Genomic DNA, 17,770 nt, shown 5'->3' with positions numbered 1-17,770 from the left:
ACTAATCTACACTAAATATAGTAGGCCTACAAAGCTAAGAAAAGCATAAATAATTCCTACAACGGGAAATATAGACAAGAATACCTTCTTGTTCAGCTTCAGTTGCAGGACAAAAACATAAGAAGTAAAATGCATACAAATTCCCATCTAACAGCAAGACAGACCGAAGAATATTAGCATTACAAAAACACTGCAAATAGGAAATGCGGGTTTTGTCATTGCTGTTGGGAAATGAAGCGTTTATCTTATGGAAGCCTACCCGATTGGCTTGGCGAATTAAACGCTTGCTGTATGAATATTAATTAGATTACGCATTTACGTTGCAAAGTAACGTTGGCGTGACCTTATTTATATTCATGAGCTACTAATATTCATGAGTGACATTTTAGAGATTCACCACCACCCCATGACCTCTCTCAGGTGGTTTCTTCCTAACCTTTAACACCTGAGGGGTGGCTGCAAGCGGGGCGGTGACACCGGCACAGGTATGGCAGACCTAAGCACGTCCTGGGAGTGTGAGTTGCTGGAGCAATTCTCCTGCCTGACTGCCGCCACAGATGAAGAGCTCCGTCTGAACACATCAGATATTACATTGGAAAGCAGCGACAACACAACGTGCTTATTACATTTAAGTGATGAAGTCCTCCTGGTTATAATGAGGAACTTGGACCCAGTGTCGCTGCTGAGGCTCGGCAGCACGTGCAGTTTATTGTTCCGAGTTTGTTCGTGCAACTCTCTGTGGACCACACACTTCCAGGTACAGTTTGCCTGGAAATTGAGTTTTGATTCATCACAGTGAGTCGAATCTTTTGAATCGATTAATTCACCTTTTATGTATGGTATATATACCAGTAGGTGGCGAACAGTGTTATATTATAAGTGATAATTGAATCATGCATCCGACCTCCGAGTCAACAGTGGTTTGAATACATTACTTTGAAGAAAAAATGTAGGTTCTGACTATAGAACCTTCGCTTCTCTGCCATTCGTATGCGTACTTCATAATCTCGCCAAAGTAAGTAGGTCATCCGGGTACTTTTTGCCAAATATTTTATGAGTACTGTGAATTCGGAAGTATGCAATTTCGGGATGTTTTCTATGTAACCTGATAAGAGTCATGGGCTACAAGGAACCGTTATGATAGCTTAAACAATTTAAGAATTTTAGTAATGTCCTCAATTTTAACTATTCATGTTGTGAACGAAAATGACACACATGCCTCTAGTTTAATCTGTCAGGTGATGCAAGAACGAGTTGCCGGATTGATTCGCCTAACGATTCACGAACAAAGTGACCCGTTTCCGCTCCGAGACTTGTTCGAACTCAAAACATCGACTCATTCACGGCGCATTCGTTCAATCACTTCAGCCAGCGAAATACTTTCACACTTTGCACTTCAAAGATATTTCCTCTTTCTATAGTCCGTATTCGAAGGCAGGGAAGACTTAAGTGAACGACAAATACAGTCGGTGAATGGATGTGAATAAGAGTCATTCAGTTAAAAGATTCGATCACCGATTCGAGCACTCGGTAGTTTTATTAATGAACAACAATAAATATTCAAACAAAATTAAAGGGTTAGTTCACCCAAAAATGAAATTTCTGTCATTGATTACTCACCCTCATGTCGTTCCACACCCGTAAGACCTTCGTTCATCTTCAGAACACAAATTAAGATATTTTTGAAAATATCTGATGGCTCAGTGAGGCCTCCATAGACAGCAAGATAATTAACACTTTCAGATGCCCAGAAAGCTACTAAAAACATTTAAAACAGATCATGTGACTACAGTGGTTCAAACTTAATGTTATGAAGCAACGACAATACTTTTTGTGCCCCCCCCCCTCCTCAAAAAACAAAATAAAAAACAAAATAACAACTTTATTCAACAATATCTAGTGATGGGTGATTTCAAAACACTACTTCATGAAGCTTTACGAATCTCTTGTTTCGAATCAGTGGTTCGGAGTGTGTATCAAACTGTTACAAATACTATACTATTGCATATAAGAACATATTATTTAAAATAATAAATCATTGTTTTATTCCCATTACATTAAAAAATTGTTTGTGGGATTTATTTTTTAGTTTCCTTATTTATTTTATTTTGATCTGCAGGCTTTGTAAGTGAATCCAGCAGTCACTTGAGTGCTAATCCTCTCCAAAATGTCTCTCCACAGGATTCGTTTGGGGTCAGTCTGTCATATACCCACGCCAGGTGTCCCGTAACGGCCAAAACAGCCTTCCGCTTAGTTTTTATGTGGAGATCCCTCTTCAGAAACATCCACTGTAACCGTGCGTTTCAGGAAAAGCTCTTTGTGGAGATCCCACTGGCGCCACACAAGTACTGGATCCAGTGGCTCGTGCTGGAGGAAAGTGTCCCCTTGCCTTCTGTGAGGCTTCCCTGCAGTGATGTGGAGAAAATGTGGGGCATCACCACAGATTTGTTCCAGGACAAACTCCAAGGTGGGCATTCTCAGCTGTCACCTGAGGCTTCCATGTGTAATTCAAGCTTAACATGCTGCTTTATTTTTCTGTTTCCCAGAGAAAACTGAAGATTGTGACGCCCTGAAGTTTGAATGGAGGGAGCTCTATCATCTTGCGTTGAAGCACCATGGTAGTGTCTCACTGGTCTTCCAGCATGTTCTCAACCAACACAAAAATAATGGTGAGAGATTTGCATCCTATTTAATGAAACATGAAAACAACCTTTTGATGTAACTTGAGTCTGAAAAGTAGCTGTTTGTAGACCCATATCCTTGTTAAATTAAATAAAAATTGAAGTTAATAAGTGAATAAATACATCTAACAGTATAGTAATAGGTAGAAAAAAAAAAAATAATGTAACTTTAATAGAAAGTATTTTCCAAATAATATTTTGATTTGATTAATATTTTAATGGTTTCTCACAGTAAAAATTGGATCTTTTATACAATAAACTATATAGATGCCTTTTAAGTAGTAATCATTATATTCAGTGCATACATCTTGTATTTATGAAATATAATTTTTTTCAAATGTTTGATCATTTTAGATATTTATCCTCCATTTTATATGTATCTTCTATTTTTAGCTTTTTTCACAAAATAATTGAATCAGTGTTTGAACTAGTTTTGTTGATTTAAAAACAATGTGTATTTCATTCATATTCTTGTTTATAGATTTATTTAATAGCTTGTATTATAGCTTTTATTATATTTATGTATTATGTTAATTTTGTTGTTGTTTATAGATTTAATAGCATGTTTTTATATTTATAGCTTTAATAGCATTTATTATTTATTTATTTATTATTATTATTATTATTATTATTTATAGCTTTATTTAATAGCATTTAATATTATTATATTTTATAGCTTTAATTTTGTTGTTTATAGAATTATTTAATGGCATTTATGTATTTTATATATATTATTTTTTTAATATATTTATCTTCTATTTTTATCTATTTTGTTCACAAAAGAATTAATTGAATCAGTGTTTGAACTAGTTTTGTTGATAAGGCCTGTCAAATAAACTGATTCAATGAAATTAATTAAATTTTCAAGGTTTAAATCAGAGATGCTCTCATAGGGAACTGGTTGTGATTGGATGTAAAACTTGTCTACTTGCATTGTCTTTGGGACACTTAATGGCCAAATAAAAAGTGTGTTAACCAACGTTGCTTGTGACTAATATTGCTGAAGAAGTGCTAGAGTGAATCCAGTCAGCTAGACTTTTTGCAAATTAATGGTTGGCTTGTGGCATCTATACTGTATTGTCTTCCTAACCAAAAGGACATGAGGGTGTCTGGGTACTATCGTTGACCTTTTATGTCTTTGCTGTATGTGTTTCCTTTCTCCTCCAAGAAGTAATGGGATTTCTGAAGAAAGATGAAGCAATCTAATTTTTTGCACTGGTGGATCACTTCAAACTGCTGTGATGGACCCTTGATCAGAGATTTGGGGTGTGACACATCACGCATGGCTTTTGAGTGATGTTCCTAGTAAAGGAACTGTGACTCATAGTTCACCCTCACCTGCTATTTCCTGCGTCTTTTAATACACTAATATATGAAAGGCCCAATAGCTGTTAGCTTTGAACAGGATGTGGTGTGTCCTGGTCCGTGTCGATCTAAAGTTCCTTCTGTAAGGTTGCAGAATGGTGTACTTGTGCAGGCTTTACTTATGAATGCATATATTAGAAGCAACACTGCAATAAAAAAAAAAAAAAGGATGAGTTGTTTCTGCTTAACTAGCTTTCGATCTGCACTATTGTTGACATTTGACAACCATATCTTGTACTGATTTTAGAGCATCTAGAGCTGGAGTCCATGTACCATCAATACGTCCAGTGCAGGTTCCAGTGGCTCTTCACATACTGGTTGTTTCGTCAGCCGACTCCGTACAACAAGCAGCTGCGATCCATTTTCCTGCAGTGGAAGAAGCACAGCAAGAGAAAAGTGGCCACCTGGGGTGAAACCCTGTGTGATGTGAGGTACCTGGCCTCCCTGCACCCCATCACCAAAGACTACTGGAGAGGCCGATTGGCCCGGGGAAATGAGAATCTGGGTGAGTTATTTGGTAAAAATGATAGATAAAAAAAAAGATTATTATTATTATTATTATTATTATTATTACTACTACTATTGTATAGCTATTATTATTTTATCATATATTTTGTGTATTCTTTATAGGTTTAATAGCTTGTATTTATAACTTTTTTTAAATTATATTATGTATTTTGTTAATTTCATCGTTGTTGTTTGTAGATTTAATAGCATGTTTTTATTTTATTAGTTTTTATACAACATTTATTATTGTGTATATAGATTTATGTAATAGCTTATGTATTGCTTCATAGTTGCATTTATTATTATTAATATAATAGCTATTAAATAAATCTTTAATAATGGCTATTTATTTATTTATTTATTTATTTATTTATTATTATTATTATTATTATTATTCATAGCCTTTTTAAATAGCATTTATTATTTAAAGCTTTTTTAATAGCTTATTATTAATATTTATAATTATTTAATAGCATTTATTATTTGTTTATGGAATTATTTAATAACATTATTATTATTATTATTATTATTATTATTATTATTATTATTATAGCTTTATTTATTTCCATGTAGTAGTATTGTTACTGATTATTATAAATTTAATAGCATTTATTATTATTAATGGCTTTATTTCAAAGCATGTTTTATTATTAATGTTGTGATGTTTATACATTTTATTTAATTTATTTTATTATTACTATTATTATTACTTGGCTTTATTTAATTGCATGTTGATTATTATTACTGTTTATAGATTCAATAGCTATCATTATTGTTGTTGTTGTTGTTGTTGTTTATAGCTTCATTTAATTGCATAGTTTTTATTTAAAATAATTATAATAAACATCAGTCAGTTCTTTGTAAAATAATTTTTTTTTAGTTTTCCTACCTTTAGTAATTGGCATTTGCAAAATTTTATATCGGTCAACCTCTGGTGTAGAATTGGCTCGAAACCTTTGAGGAGTCAAGCAACCTGCTGTATTTAATTGTTTTCTGTTCTTTGTCGGTCTCATGTGGCGCTCTCTCTGGAGGAACTATGCCTATACCAGTCCTTTGGCAGGAAAAGAGTCTGTAGATCAAATGTTACTGCTCCAGCCTCTTTTGAATATCATCTCATGTTCTGACTGTACTTGTTTCTTTCCATCAGGGATTCAGACTGTTGGAAACTACTTCTCCATGTGTAAGTCTCTCGTGGCCTGGATCTTGGGCCGCGACTGGGGCCGACTGAAGCGAAGAAAGGTACGTCTGTAGAATACATTCAGGAAGCTGAACAATATTTCAGTCTGAAGCAGATATGACTTTAAATTTGTTTTGTTTTTTTTGTTTTTGTTTTTTTCTTCGACACGAAGTCTTCTCTGCCTGCTATGCAGTGTGAGGTTTGAATAAATTTGACATGTCTTTCCAGGGACTAACTTTTCTTTACACATGATTGTCCCTGTTCTGTTCCAACTGATATCTCTTCCCCATCTTAAAAATGGCAAATAAGTTCCTCAGAGGACGTGATCTTAAATATTCCAGCAGTGCTCATCCTCTGCATTTCATTAGCCAGCGAAAATGATTTCACAGGTCACGGCGTGAGCAGACGCTCCTATCTAATGGCTGCCTAAATGGATTATAGACGTATCAGTGCATGTCTCAGTCAATTATGTTGCACATCTGAGCATACAAACTCTCCCAGTATTATACATTGTTTTACAACACGTGATTATTCTCTTTATTTTTAAAAACAGGTTGAGTTTTCATGGATGGATTCTTTATATGTGCTTTGCATAAATACATGCTTTATATTATAATGAATCATATTTTATTTTAAATAGGTTGTTTATCACTTATTTCAAATATCAGAAATTCTAACTGCACATTACCTTACATTATCATGGTACATAGAAAAACTCTATTTTAAGTCTTATTTTAATTTTTTTTCAATTGTTAATTTTGAATTTTTACTCTTATGCAAATTTAGGCCTGTTTCCCTATGCATGCACTTGTTTGGGAGAAAGGTCAGGTAGAATGTCATCACTGACGTGTCATTGGCAGGTTTATGAAGACACCCTGGAGGGTGTATATCTTCTGCTGAGGCGAGAGATGCAGGAGACACTCATCGAGCACGAGCGCTTCTGGCAAGTGGCCAAAGTCCAGATGACCCGTGTCTGTACGCTGGAGGAGACGGCCGCAAATTATGTCAACTGGAAAATGATTGAGACGCTCCCCTACTACAAGTCAGTCCTGCTTGAGTCTGCTCTTATGCTCGCTTGCTCTGTCTGTATCACTCACTTTCTCTTTCTCTCCAGAAAATACAGTATTAGAATTGTAATGTTTACAGGAAAGGGCTCATTGTTACAGGGTTTTTTTTTTTTTTTGGCCTATATTGACAGCAAGTATCTCCTTGCATCCTATTCTGTGTTTGTTTTGAGATTTAGATGAATAAAACAATTTAAAAAGAAAAAAAAAAAAGATAAGTTATAATTTAAAAGTAAGCTAGCTTACTAAATAAGCTAAAATTTGAAAGTCTCTTTGTATTAATACATAAAAATAATCTAACAAATATTTTTTTTATTTTAGGTAAAATAAAGCAAACTTTCACTTTAAAATGTTTAAATTTAAAAAATCTACTTGGAAAAACTTGAATAAGATGTTTAGGTTATCTTTTATTTTTTTTTATTTTAGATCAATTAAAAAAATAAATAAAAAATAAGGTAACTAAATACAGATACAAGTATTTAAATAAAAATAAGCTAGTTGTAAATTGAATGAATGAATAAAAAGCTAACTTTAAATAAATGAAAATAAAAAATACGTTTATTTAAAATTAAATAAGCTAACTTAAAACTAAGGGGGTGTTTACACAACACCATTTTCAACTAAAGACGGGAAACTTTTTATTCGTTTTGGCCATTTATTTGTGTGACAGTGCTGTTTTGGGGGCCTGAGAACACACTTTTTCACAACATTATCTCAACTATCCCCATTCACACGGATCGGAGTAAATGACTAAAATAGCTGTATTATGCATGCCAGACAAGTAGTTGCGATGTCACTTTTTAAAGAAAGACTACGTGCCTGCACATACGCATACTTTTACAGTTCTCTCTCGCCAAATGCACATGCCTGTCCACCTTATTTTTAGTTTACTGCACTTTGATATTCTTATTTCCTTTATAGCGGCTAATAAATCGGAGGTCTCGCACATTCACAGAAAACATGTTGAAAAATAAGGTTGATAGACTAAACCTGTAATAGCCTACGCATGTGCATGACGTTATTGTTTTCACAGATTCGTGTTTTTGCAGTTTACACGGAGATGACAAAGGTAGCATTTTCAAAAACGCAAACTTTGAATGGGTTTTAAGTTTTCAGGCCACCAAAATGCTATGTATTGAAAGGCCAAAACGCATTAAATTTCCCGTTTTTAGTTAAAAACGGTGTCGTGTAAACAGCCCCTGAGTCTGGAATAATTGAATAGTTTCTTGAAATAGCTTGAAAATGATACCGTTATCGTCTCCGCATAAACTACAAAAACACGAATTTGTGAAAACGGTGATGTCGTGCATGTGTATTATGTGTTCAGTCTATAGAGTACCTCAGAGATGACGTGTTTTTGTAGGCCAACCCGGAAGTTAGCGGCGCACGGGTTCCCTCGATTGAAAGCCTATGCGTTTTTCCCATAGACTTTTGGAAAATCGCAAAAAATAAGCTCTGTGTTTAACAAAGGGTTATGACACATAATCTTTACAAGTTAACACATTTTATTTAGGCTTCAAAATGTATAAGTCGTCAGATATAAAAAGCTAACAGTAGGCTATAAACAGACTACAGCACACCATGGTCGCGGATCAATGTCACCACCACCAAGCTTCCTCAAACTTTATTTAAAAACATGCTTGCTGATTTTGATCTGCGCTGTGTATGAATACTTATCCATGAGAAATGCTGTCCAAATGTCCTGTTTGTCTAAAGTCCCTGCCAAAGGAAGTAGTCCCTTTTAGCAACTTGTTAGCAACCGCCGTTTTTAAGACACAAAGGTTTAAAAAAATCACAAGCGGGTTATAACTGGTGTGTTTTATGTCATAGATCAAAAATGTGAAAATATTTAGAGGCTTTGTTAACCACAGATCTTATTTCAGGCGATTTAGCAAAAACCCATTAAAAAAAAAAAACCCTATAGACTTTAGGGCGATGGAACCGGAAGTCCTAAAATGCTGACTCGCTTCTGGGTTTTGCCTACAAAAACATGTCATCTCTGAGGTACTCTAGGCGCATGGTGTTTTTATTTTTTACAAAGTGACATTGCCAACTACTGGCCTGGCAGCATAAGTGTTTTTAGTCATTTTTGCGGATCTGTGTGAACAATGACAATATGCAAAACTTTTCAGAAGCACAAAGGAAAAACTTTTCCATTCTTAGTACATTGTTGTTTAAACGTACCTTAAGCTAACTTAAATTTGACTTAAGTTAAATTTGATGCACTGCTGATATTGGTGAGGCGACGTAGACTTCAGCACATTGTACATAAAGCAACTTCTTCGTAAAGCTTATCTTTATCACCTAGTGTGTTTCACTGATGCAACAATTTGCTTAAATGAGGCTGTCACAATTATCATGTTGGATTAGTGACATGTTAATTTGCTTGTAAACACAGGAGCCTCGCTTCTAGCATTTCCAATTGATCACTGTTCAGGCTGTAAAGTGGTGCTCTGTTACTGTAATTGCTGTTTACATTAGAAACTAGTGGTGAAAACATTGAGCTTTACCAGTGGTTGGCTTTCAGACCGGGCTTTGAAGCTTGGAGAGTGCGCTGGGTGGAGGTACAGTACGAGCACCGCTGGCAGCTTCAAACAAATAGCCTGCGGTAACTTACGGGCTGTCAGTCGATGACATCTTTGAAGTGTATGGCAACTGATCTCAAAAAGGACTGAACTCTGATGCTGTGGAATCGGCCTGACTTTAGAGCAGAGTAAACCAAGAGCAGTGGTGTGAAAAGTTAAGCGGGATATTCTTGAGGGCGATCGCCTTACATAAGCATATGTGAGTGATTTGAAGTGAAGTGCTCACTTCAAGAAACGAAGACTGAATGTCATGGTGCTTTTTACTGATACTGGCCAACTAAATGTTTTCATGCTATGACACTTAATGTTTTTGTTTAGTTTTGTGCAAAAAATAGTTATGTAGTTTAGCACTTCTCGACTATCTAACCTCTCCGTCTAATTGGTCATTAGCATTCAAACCATCAGTGCAGGTTGGCTGGTTTTAAATTTAGCTAATCCACATTTGAAGAGGTATATATTTGAATTTATATTTTTCACACTGAGTTTTCTTAAGTGTTTTTTGTCCAGGGTGTTTTGTTTGAAGCTGTAACAGTCATTATACAGAAGGAAATCTCCAGAGACTGTAAAGATGAATGCCTCGTTGTTCAGAAGTGCTTGAAGAATTACTTTGCCCGCAAAAGCTATTACATTGTTTTTGGTTTTTAATTCTCATTGTGGCTTATTAATAAAGGTTGTCTTATTTCCCAAGCTAATTAAAAACAAATGATGCGTAAAATGTATCCTTTTTTTCCCTCTCCTCCCTCTTCATTTTTAAGGCTGTATCTGGTGTCTGGTAATTCGGTGTACCTGGATCATGTGCAAGGTTTCTTGCGTAGAAAGAGGATAATCCGGGATTGGATTTACCTGGAGGAGAACATCTGGGCTAGACAGTTACTCCCTGAATCACTCTACACATTGCTGGAGTTTGACACCAAGATCTCTCAAGGTGGGTTCACCAAATAGGTGTATAACAGACCTAAAACGACTCTTCCATCTAAATCATTGGTCCTCAATCAGAGGCTGGGTTCTACTAGGGGGGGCTCAAACATTCAAGGGGGCCTCAAGATGACTTAAAATTATGTACAATAAGATGACAAAACCTTTATTGTAGGGGACAGCGGGGGACTTGAAGTCAAAAAGGTTGAGATCCACTGATTTAAATGACTACAGGGCAACTGGAGCTAGAGCTGCGTGATTAATTGTTAAAAGATTGATCTTTTTAAACACCCATGCTATTTTTATTCCTAAATGACTGATTCGCCTGTGTTTATTAAACCTTTGACAAAATCACACCAGAACATTCAAATCTGTTCACACTGTCGCTGACCCAGAGAAAGCGGTTATGTATAGCTGTGAAACGGCTACACACAAAAATAATGAAACTGTGGTTGAAAAGACTGTTACAAATATTCATATTATCACAGAAGTACTGGGATAAAAGTTTATAGTTCAGATCTAAAAGCTCATGTCTATGGTAGCGATCAAAATAGAGTAAATCACCTTTTCAAAGTAACTTGGCGATTCAAATAAAGATTGTATAAATTACATCGTTACACCTGTAGGTGGCAACAAGTGACTTAAAAATGTTTGTCATTGAATCATTTATTTAAGAGATTCGTTCAAAAACACTGATTCATCCAACAAGTTAAGTATTTGATTCATTGAAGTGACCCTTCGCAAAGACCCGCCCTCCTTACTTACTGTTGCTTTGTCTGACAAGCCATGGCGCTGTCACGCCACACAGTGAAAAATACATCGCGGAGCAAAGAGGACACTGACAACACGTCAACAGACAAGACAGAGCCGGTTACTTATGATATTAAAGTCCCAACTTTCAGCTTTCAAATTCGAACGATAAAAACTGTTTTGTGGCTCTAATGTGTCGTGACAGATTGCTGTAGCGCCCTCAGCTCAAGCGGCTCGTGAACCAATCATCTCTTCTTACTAGTTCATTTATAGCATCAAATAAACATGAATGAACATAAGGAAAGTTGTTTCAAACGTGGAAAGACGTCAGTACACACCATTTTTCAAGTCCACCGAGGTTAATCTTCTAATTCCTGACTGCTTTGTCGGACAAAATGGCGGACTCGGCGTTATTAGTTAGATCGCTTGTCAATCAAACTCCTGGCGAAGGGTCAATTTACTAGAGGTTCTGACAAAGTGTCAATTACATGTTATTTTGTTGTCTGTTTAGAATCATGACTTTTGTTTGAAACAAAAATTGTGGTTCTCAATCTATCCAGAATCGTGCAGCTCTAACTGGAGCCAATCCATTCATAATCCAGTACCTCAGCTCATATTCTGATTTATCCCCCATATTAAATTTGTAAGCCTGGCTGATGCCTTTGGGTCTTCTGAGACCCTTTGGTCTTGTCTTTGCTGCCATTAGTGTATTTCAGCTCTTATTAGATTTATCTAATTAACATCTGTTTTTTTATAGCTGATGCAGTTTTTCCTCAACGCAAGTTCATCTTGGTTCAGCAGATTTTAAGTGTGTTGATGTTAATCCTCAGTCCTCTGTGAGCGGTTGAGACCACACAAAGTTCATGACATTTGCATTGGCAGGATCTTTTGTATCAAAGCATCTTACAAGAATGTAACTTGTGTAAGTGCCTGTTTTAAGGTTAAAGGGTTAGTTCACCCAAAAATGAAGTTTGTCATTAATTACTCACCCTCATGTTGTTCCAAACCCGTAAGATCTTCGTTCATCTTCGAAACACAAATTAAGATATTTTTGATGAAATCCAAGAGGTTTTAGAACCACCCCAGGCAGCAACATCATTGTACCTTTCAAGGCCCAGAAAGGTAGCAAAGACATTGTTAAAATAGTCAACGTGACTACAGTGTTTCAACCTTAATGGTATGAATGACAAGAATACTTTTTGTGCGCAAGTTTTACATCAGAACGTCAGCTCAGTATTGGCTGACGCTGTTCACGTGAGCAGCACGACGCATGTCAGAACCTTTATAAATCTTAGAACACATACCATCTTTGATTTGACAAGAATGCTACGATTGTAGACATCACAAGAGCTAGATGTTCATTCAGTTAGTACAGTGCAGATTTGTTGGTTGGTGTACTAGTAGAACCATAGCAGTCTGCTTTAATTCACCTCTTCCTCTGAGAGTGATGCATCAGCGGCGTGACGAAGGAATGCTGTGAAATTTGATTAGGATTTATGAGGGAGCCGTTCCATCCCTCCGTGACCCATAGCCATGAGGAATGATGGTCCATTTATTTGCGGGCTCAGTCTCAAGGCAACTGGTCTTGTTTACCATCTTAAAAATAGTTGATAGAGAATTTTAGTTCTTTGAAATCTACTGGATTAGAGATTTTAGCAATCTAATCTTCAGTGAGGTGAGAGGTGCATTAGGGTTTGTAGAGCTCGAGATATGTGGATGTTTACAATGATACATATCGAGCATAGCCATATATAATTTTTTTAAAAATAAACTAATGCAAGTAAATGTCTTTAAAAATGACACTTTAATTAGGTTAAAGTCATCATTTGTGTACCATAAAGCATGGTTTGGTTCATGATGGCCAATAGCCTTTCATAACCGTGATATCTCTGGCTCTGCTTTGTGTTTAAACAGAGAGCTTACACGGGGACTCTCTGCCAGCCCAGCTGGGTCGACTCATGTGGCTGTACCTGAACTCGGGTCAGGAGCTCTATCTGGAGGCGGTGAAGGGAATGGTGCTGCAGTGCGCTCAGGCCTGTCTCAACCATCTCAGCACGCTTCAAGCCTGTGAAGTGCGTGTGGCGTAGTGCTGATACACAGACCCAAATATTTTAACTGTTTTAACTAACCTTTTTTTTTTTTTTTTTTTTTTTTTTTTATAAATATGCCTAAGATTGTATTTTTACAATTTTATTTTTTTGCTTTAATGCACTAACACATTCATTCTCAATTTGTGTCTGAGTAAATGTAGTGCACATGCAATGTTTTTTTTATTTTTAAATCTTGTATTGGTTTTAGCATTGCAAATGATCACTAGTCTCCTTTCAAGATGCTTTTTATTGTAACTATCATGTGAATTTTTAATCTTGTCATGGTAGACTGCAAGGTTGCTGAATTATTAAAGCACGTTCACAACCCACACTTCAAAGTCTGATTGTTTTTCCTTTTGTAAGTAAAAAACTCAAGTGCAGCTGAAACAAGTTCATAAAGTTTAAAAAAAAAATGTAGGCTACTTGAAAAATTCACTTGACATACGGCAAGGCTATTTAAGTGAACTGCAGTCGCTTTATACCTCTCTCTCTCTCTCTCTCTCAAAATTTACATTTAATAGAAAATATTAAATCTAAAATGTTGATTTTTTTTTTTTTTTTTTTTTTTCTGTCCCATATCCCCCCACACCTTTAAATGGTGGCCAGTCACAGACCTGAACACCAAGATTTGAGGCATACACTTCCCTTTAATAAAATGTTAATCTACATAAGTGGTGCTCAGTTGGTTTGGCCATGGGACCCACATTTTCCCATGATCATTAAGACACAACCCACCTATAAGGTAAGGCTGTTAGATAGCAGTCCCAAACTAGTTTTTAATACAGTAAACCTGGTAAGTTGGTATGAGCCACCAGTCATTTAAAAATATACAAAATAACACAAAGTGAGTGTCATTTTGGGTTTACAACACTTACCGTGGTGAATACGCAATACTAACAAAACATGGACACTGATCCTGATGTATACATACCTGCATGCAAATCCTTCCCAGCTAACACACGACGTACCAGTTTACGTGATTTTTGGTACTTTACTTTTATTTCATGACTTGATAATTGACAACTTAACTACGATGTTGCATGCTTGTAATTTATTTTGCTTTTTATATCCACCTTATTCCTGACGAGCCTACTGCGTTTTGAATTATGGGTGGCACTTCCGGTTTGGGGAAGTTCCATTCAAAAAGACAAACGAATCATAAGGCTGCTCTACAAATAAAGCTTATCCATCAGTTTGTCTGAATGAGCTGTCAGTTTATCTTTTTTTTTTTTTCGTTTGTTTTTCCAGAGAATAACGTTCGTTTGTTTTTCCAGAGAATAACGTAACGCTTGGTATTTTAACGTGACACTATTTTAAGAGCTCTTTTCAGTCGCTGAATTCTTTTTCTCGAGATTTTTTTTCCGTTTGCGTTCCGCTGTAATAGTATGAAAAAGGACAACATACTGCACATTTGTGGTCTGTTTTCCCAATTTAATTTACGATATCCCATTAATAATTTACTTAAATGCACTAAGAAGCTCTCGTTTTTCTCCTCAAATCCTCACGTCCCTTTCCAGGTTTGTTTTCACAGATAAATACAATACACTGTTTAAAAAAAAAAAAAAATACAATTTAGCTGTCAAAATGACATAAATCACTTTGAAATAGTGATTCACACAATGCTGAATGTAATGCAGATTTTATATATATATAAAACCTATTATTGCGTTCACAGAACGAAAGTTTCACTGATTGTTTACAGCTTAACGGAAGTTACACCCATAATTCACGCAAAGTGATATACAGCGCGCGCTGTATATCACTTTGCTTGAATTACGAGCACAGTATAACATCGTACAGGACAGGGAAGTTCGCTTTTCTGAGACTTATTTCGTAACAAGTTACGGAAATAACGTTAGAATAATGATGATGGCATATAGCCTGACAGCATCTAATTTGTGACCGCAGATACTGAATCAGGACAAACCTTTTTCTCAGGCATTCTACTTGAAATGCGTCCTGATAGAAGTTAGTATCAACAGCTTTCAAAATAAACATTTAGTTGTTTCTTTAACGGCACACTCCTTGACCCACCAATTGAGAGAAACTAATCTATATAGACTTATTGTTAGCAAAAACAAAACCAACCAATGTAGAAAAATACTTTATTTGACATTTGTACAAATGAAAAGCATTTTACAAAATGGAAAAATAGTTAATACTTTTGAGAAAAACGTTGTACATAAATAGACCTTTGGCTTTTGTAAAATCTAGCTGGAAAATTAAAAGCTTAAGATTTAAAAGACTGAAGTGAAATTCAAACATACTGTTAAGCCAACCAGTGGCTTTCAGTGCACAGTGAGTCGGTCATGTCAATCAATGCACATTGCTCTTGTATTTATTTATATATATATTTATATCTACACAATTCAGCATGCTATCAGATATCACACTGTCCTGTAATGCACAATGAAGAGCACCACATACATTCTCCATCAGGTTATTAGCATCTCTCTCTGCCTGAGAAAAATATGCATTGCTTGTGAATATGGCTTAGCTCGCCTGCACCTTTATGAAATAAAGTTCTCGGAGAAAACTCTGTCTCTGCCAGTTATGGAAAATACCCTTCGATTACTGTGGTTCTGCTGCATAGATTCGTAAAGGCACAGAATAATATTAAATGTCTGCAGAAATGTGTAATAAATGCTGGTTAATGTGAGGTTGCATAGCACAGTATACTTGTAATATTTAACTAATCAATTCCTTTAAATAAAAAGAAAAATAATTCTAACACTATGCACATGCACGATATTATGAGCACATTATGACAAAACCTCCATTTGAAATTCTAAACATGCTTAATATACTTTAAATACAATGAGATTAGTCACAATACATAAGCAGTATATAGACATTTGTACTGTAAATATTTAAAACGTTCGTCACCTTGGTGCAAATACGTGTGCAAAGGTTGACATGACCGCATCTCTGGACTTTACATAATCAACTATAAAACAAACTCAGCTTGGGGTCAAAATGAACTTACACTTAAGAGTCAAATCTCTTCTGAAACGATTCAGAACCACAACGAATAAAAGAAAACTCTAAAAATACCTGAGTGAACAAGTTTTTGCATTGATTTCGTCCATATTCCTAATTGTAACAAGGATTATCTGGAGTATATAAACTGTCATAAGCGTGTTCAGGAGGTCACAGGAAATGTATCATCTGCAGAACATTCTGTTTCCTGTCTGACTTTGGAACTCAACATGTGCAACTTGTTCTGAACTGAACTGTGCCGCAGCGTTAAAAAAGCAGCTCATATTTTATTCTAATTAAAAATAGTTAAACGGTGTCCTGAATAGATTAACCTGGATTCCTATGCTGTCTTTTATTTTTAAATGAAACATTTACGCTAATGTACTTCAGATGAGATGCAGGGTGTTGCCGATGAAGGATCCTTCGTTTGCTGCGATTCCTGGTGTTTTTCCCAATATAGAGGATCCTGAACGTCGACCTGCGACTTGTAGCTGTTGGGAAACGGATGGACCAGCTTCTTTGGGTAAAAATGACTGTGACTTCATGAAGTTTGGAGGTACAGAAACAGGAACACAAGGCACTTTAAGACACCAGTTGCTCTACTTTCCCTCAAAGGTGACTGACAGGACCAGCAAGGCCTCCACCAGTCTCAATAAATATATTAAAAACACACGACATTCATTCAAACTCCTTGAAGATTCAATGTCCACAAGAAAACAAACAACAAACTTCTTGAAAAGACGTCCTTGTAAACTGGATTCACAGCTTGGCCCAACCTTTAGTAGTCAGAAAGACTGTTTCCATCAGGTTGACTTTATTCTCCCTTTACAAGCGCTTGGAACGCCGTCTGTCCCGACAAGGTGGAAATGGAAGCCTCTGGAGAGTCGGGCGTCATTGCGTCACACAGTTCTCACCCATGTCCTGAGCATAACGGTCTGAGATGACCGTCCGCAGCTCGTCAATGTCTTTTCTCAGCTGGCACACCTCCACCAGCTTGGCCCGTAAACCGTCCTCCATCAGCGGCTTCTCGTTCTCCTCCGCTGAGCAGCTCATAGCTGGAAAAAAGGCAATAGGATGAGTGTCACAAACGAGAATTTTTATTCTACTGGCTGAGATGCTTTTTATATTGGTAATTTATTTGGTGCTACATTAAGGTGCTGATATACTCATATATACTATACTTTCCTCCCAGTAACAAAATAAACAACAAAAATGAGAAAACAGCAAGCAAAAACAGTGTCAGTGCCTCATTTCATCACAAGCACAACTTCATTTTCTCCTATAAAGCGGCTATCCAGTGAGTTCATGTTTTCACCCGTGGAGATCTTACCTCGACGGACTCTACAGACGAAATGAGTCAGAGAAGTGTTCAGTGTGAAAGAGGGCGGAGCCTAAGCGCACTCCTCCTATTAAGTTATCGTCACTGACCAATGGTAGTATGAAGGTGTTTTGCAGCTTGAGCGAACTTTTCCTGAGTTCGCTTTGGCAAGCCATTTCAAACTCCCGAAATGAACTTGATTTTGTTTGAAATGACGTTACATCAGTTCGTTCTTCGATTTCGTTTGAAGTATATCGGGGCCTTTAGAAATGACATCATTTGACAGTGCATTTATTCTTAATTATGAAAATATGTTAATGTATTTTAACTGACGCATCA

The 17,770-nt window shown here is 36.2% G+C and overlaps 2 protein-coding genes across 2 annotated transcripts in view; one reads left to right on the top strand and one right to left on the bottom strand.

Annotated features, from left to right (window-relative positions):
- The first annotated feature begins 403 nt into the window (after nucleotides 1–403).
- si:dkeyp-114g9.1 (uncharacterized protein LOC555399 homolog) lies at nucleotides 404–13,465 on the top strand. The gene is made up of 8 exons (XM_051874362.1): nucleotides 404–757; nucleotides 2,182–2,467; nucleotides 2,547–2,669; nucleotides 4,294–4,551; nucleotides 5,701–5,792; nucleotides 6,591–6,772; nucleotides 10,135–10,304; nucleotides 12,959–13,465. Exons 1-8 carry the CDS (start codon nucleotides 488–490, stop codon nucleotides 13,129–13,131), a joined length of 1,554 nt encoding a protein of 517 aa, XP_051730322.1. The 5' UTR covers nucleotides 404–487; the 3' UTR covers nucleotides 13,132–13,465.
- A 1,760-nt stretch (nucleotides 13,466–15,225) lies between these two features.
- Nucleotides 15,226–17,770, bottom strand: part of cep85l (centrosomal protein 85, like) — a 60,125-nt gene continuing 57,580 nt past the window's right edge. The window contains 1 exon segment of the mRNA XM_051874361.1: nucleotides 15,226–17,168. Within this exon segment, the coding sequence (XP_051730321.1) occupies nucleotides 17,005–17,168 (164 nt within the window). The 3' untranslated portion in view covers nucleotides 15,226–17,004.

This window comes from Ctenopharyngodon idella, chromosome 20, assembly GCF_019924925.1.
Source record: "Ctenopharyngodon idella isolate HZGC_01 chromosome 20, HZGC01, whole genome shotgun sequence".
In the NCBI taxonomy this organism is placed as follows: Eukaryota; Metazoa; Chordata; class Actinopteri; order Cypriniformes; family Xenocyprididae; genus Ctenopharyngodon; species Ctenopharyngodon idella.
The sequence above is the reverse complement of the archived record's forward strand: the minus strand, read 5'-3'. Positions and strand labels throughout refer to the sequence as shown.

What these genes read in the sequence shown, in the direction of transcription:
- si:dkeyp-114g9.1 (XM_051874362.1), top strand. Translation starts at nt 488, where the DNA reads ATGGCAGACCTAAGCACGTCCTGGGAGTGTGAGTTGCTGGAGCAATTC. An exon ending in CAACCAACACAAAAATAATG is followed by an intron (nt 2,670 to 4,293) that starts GTGAGAGATTTG and finishes TACTGATTTTAG; the next exon opens with AGCATCTAGAGCTGGAGTCC. An exon ending in CCGGGGAAATGAGAATCTGG is followed by an intron (nt 4,552 to 5,700) that starts GTGAGTTATTTG and finishes TCTTTCCATCAG; the next exon opens with GGATTCAGACTGTTGGAAAC.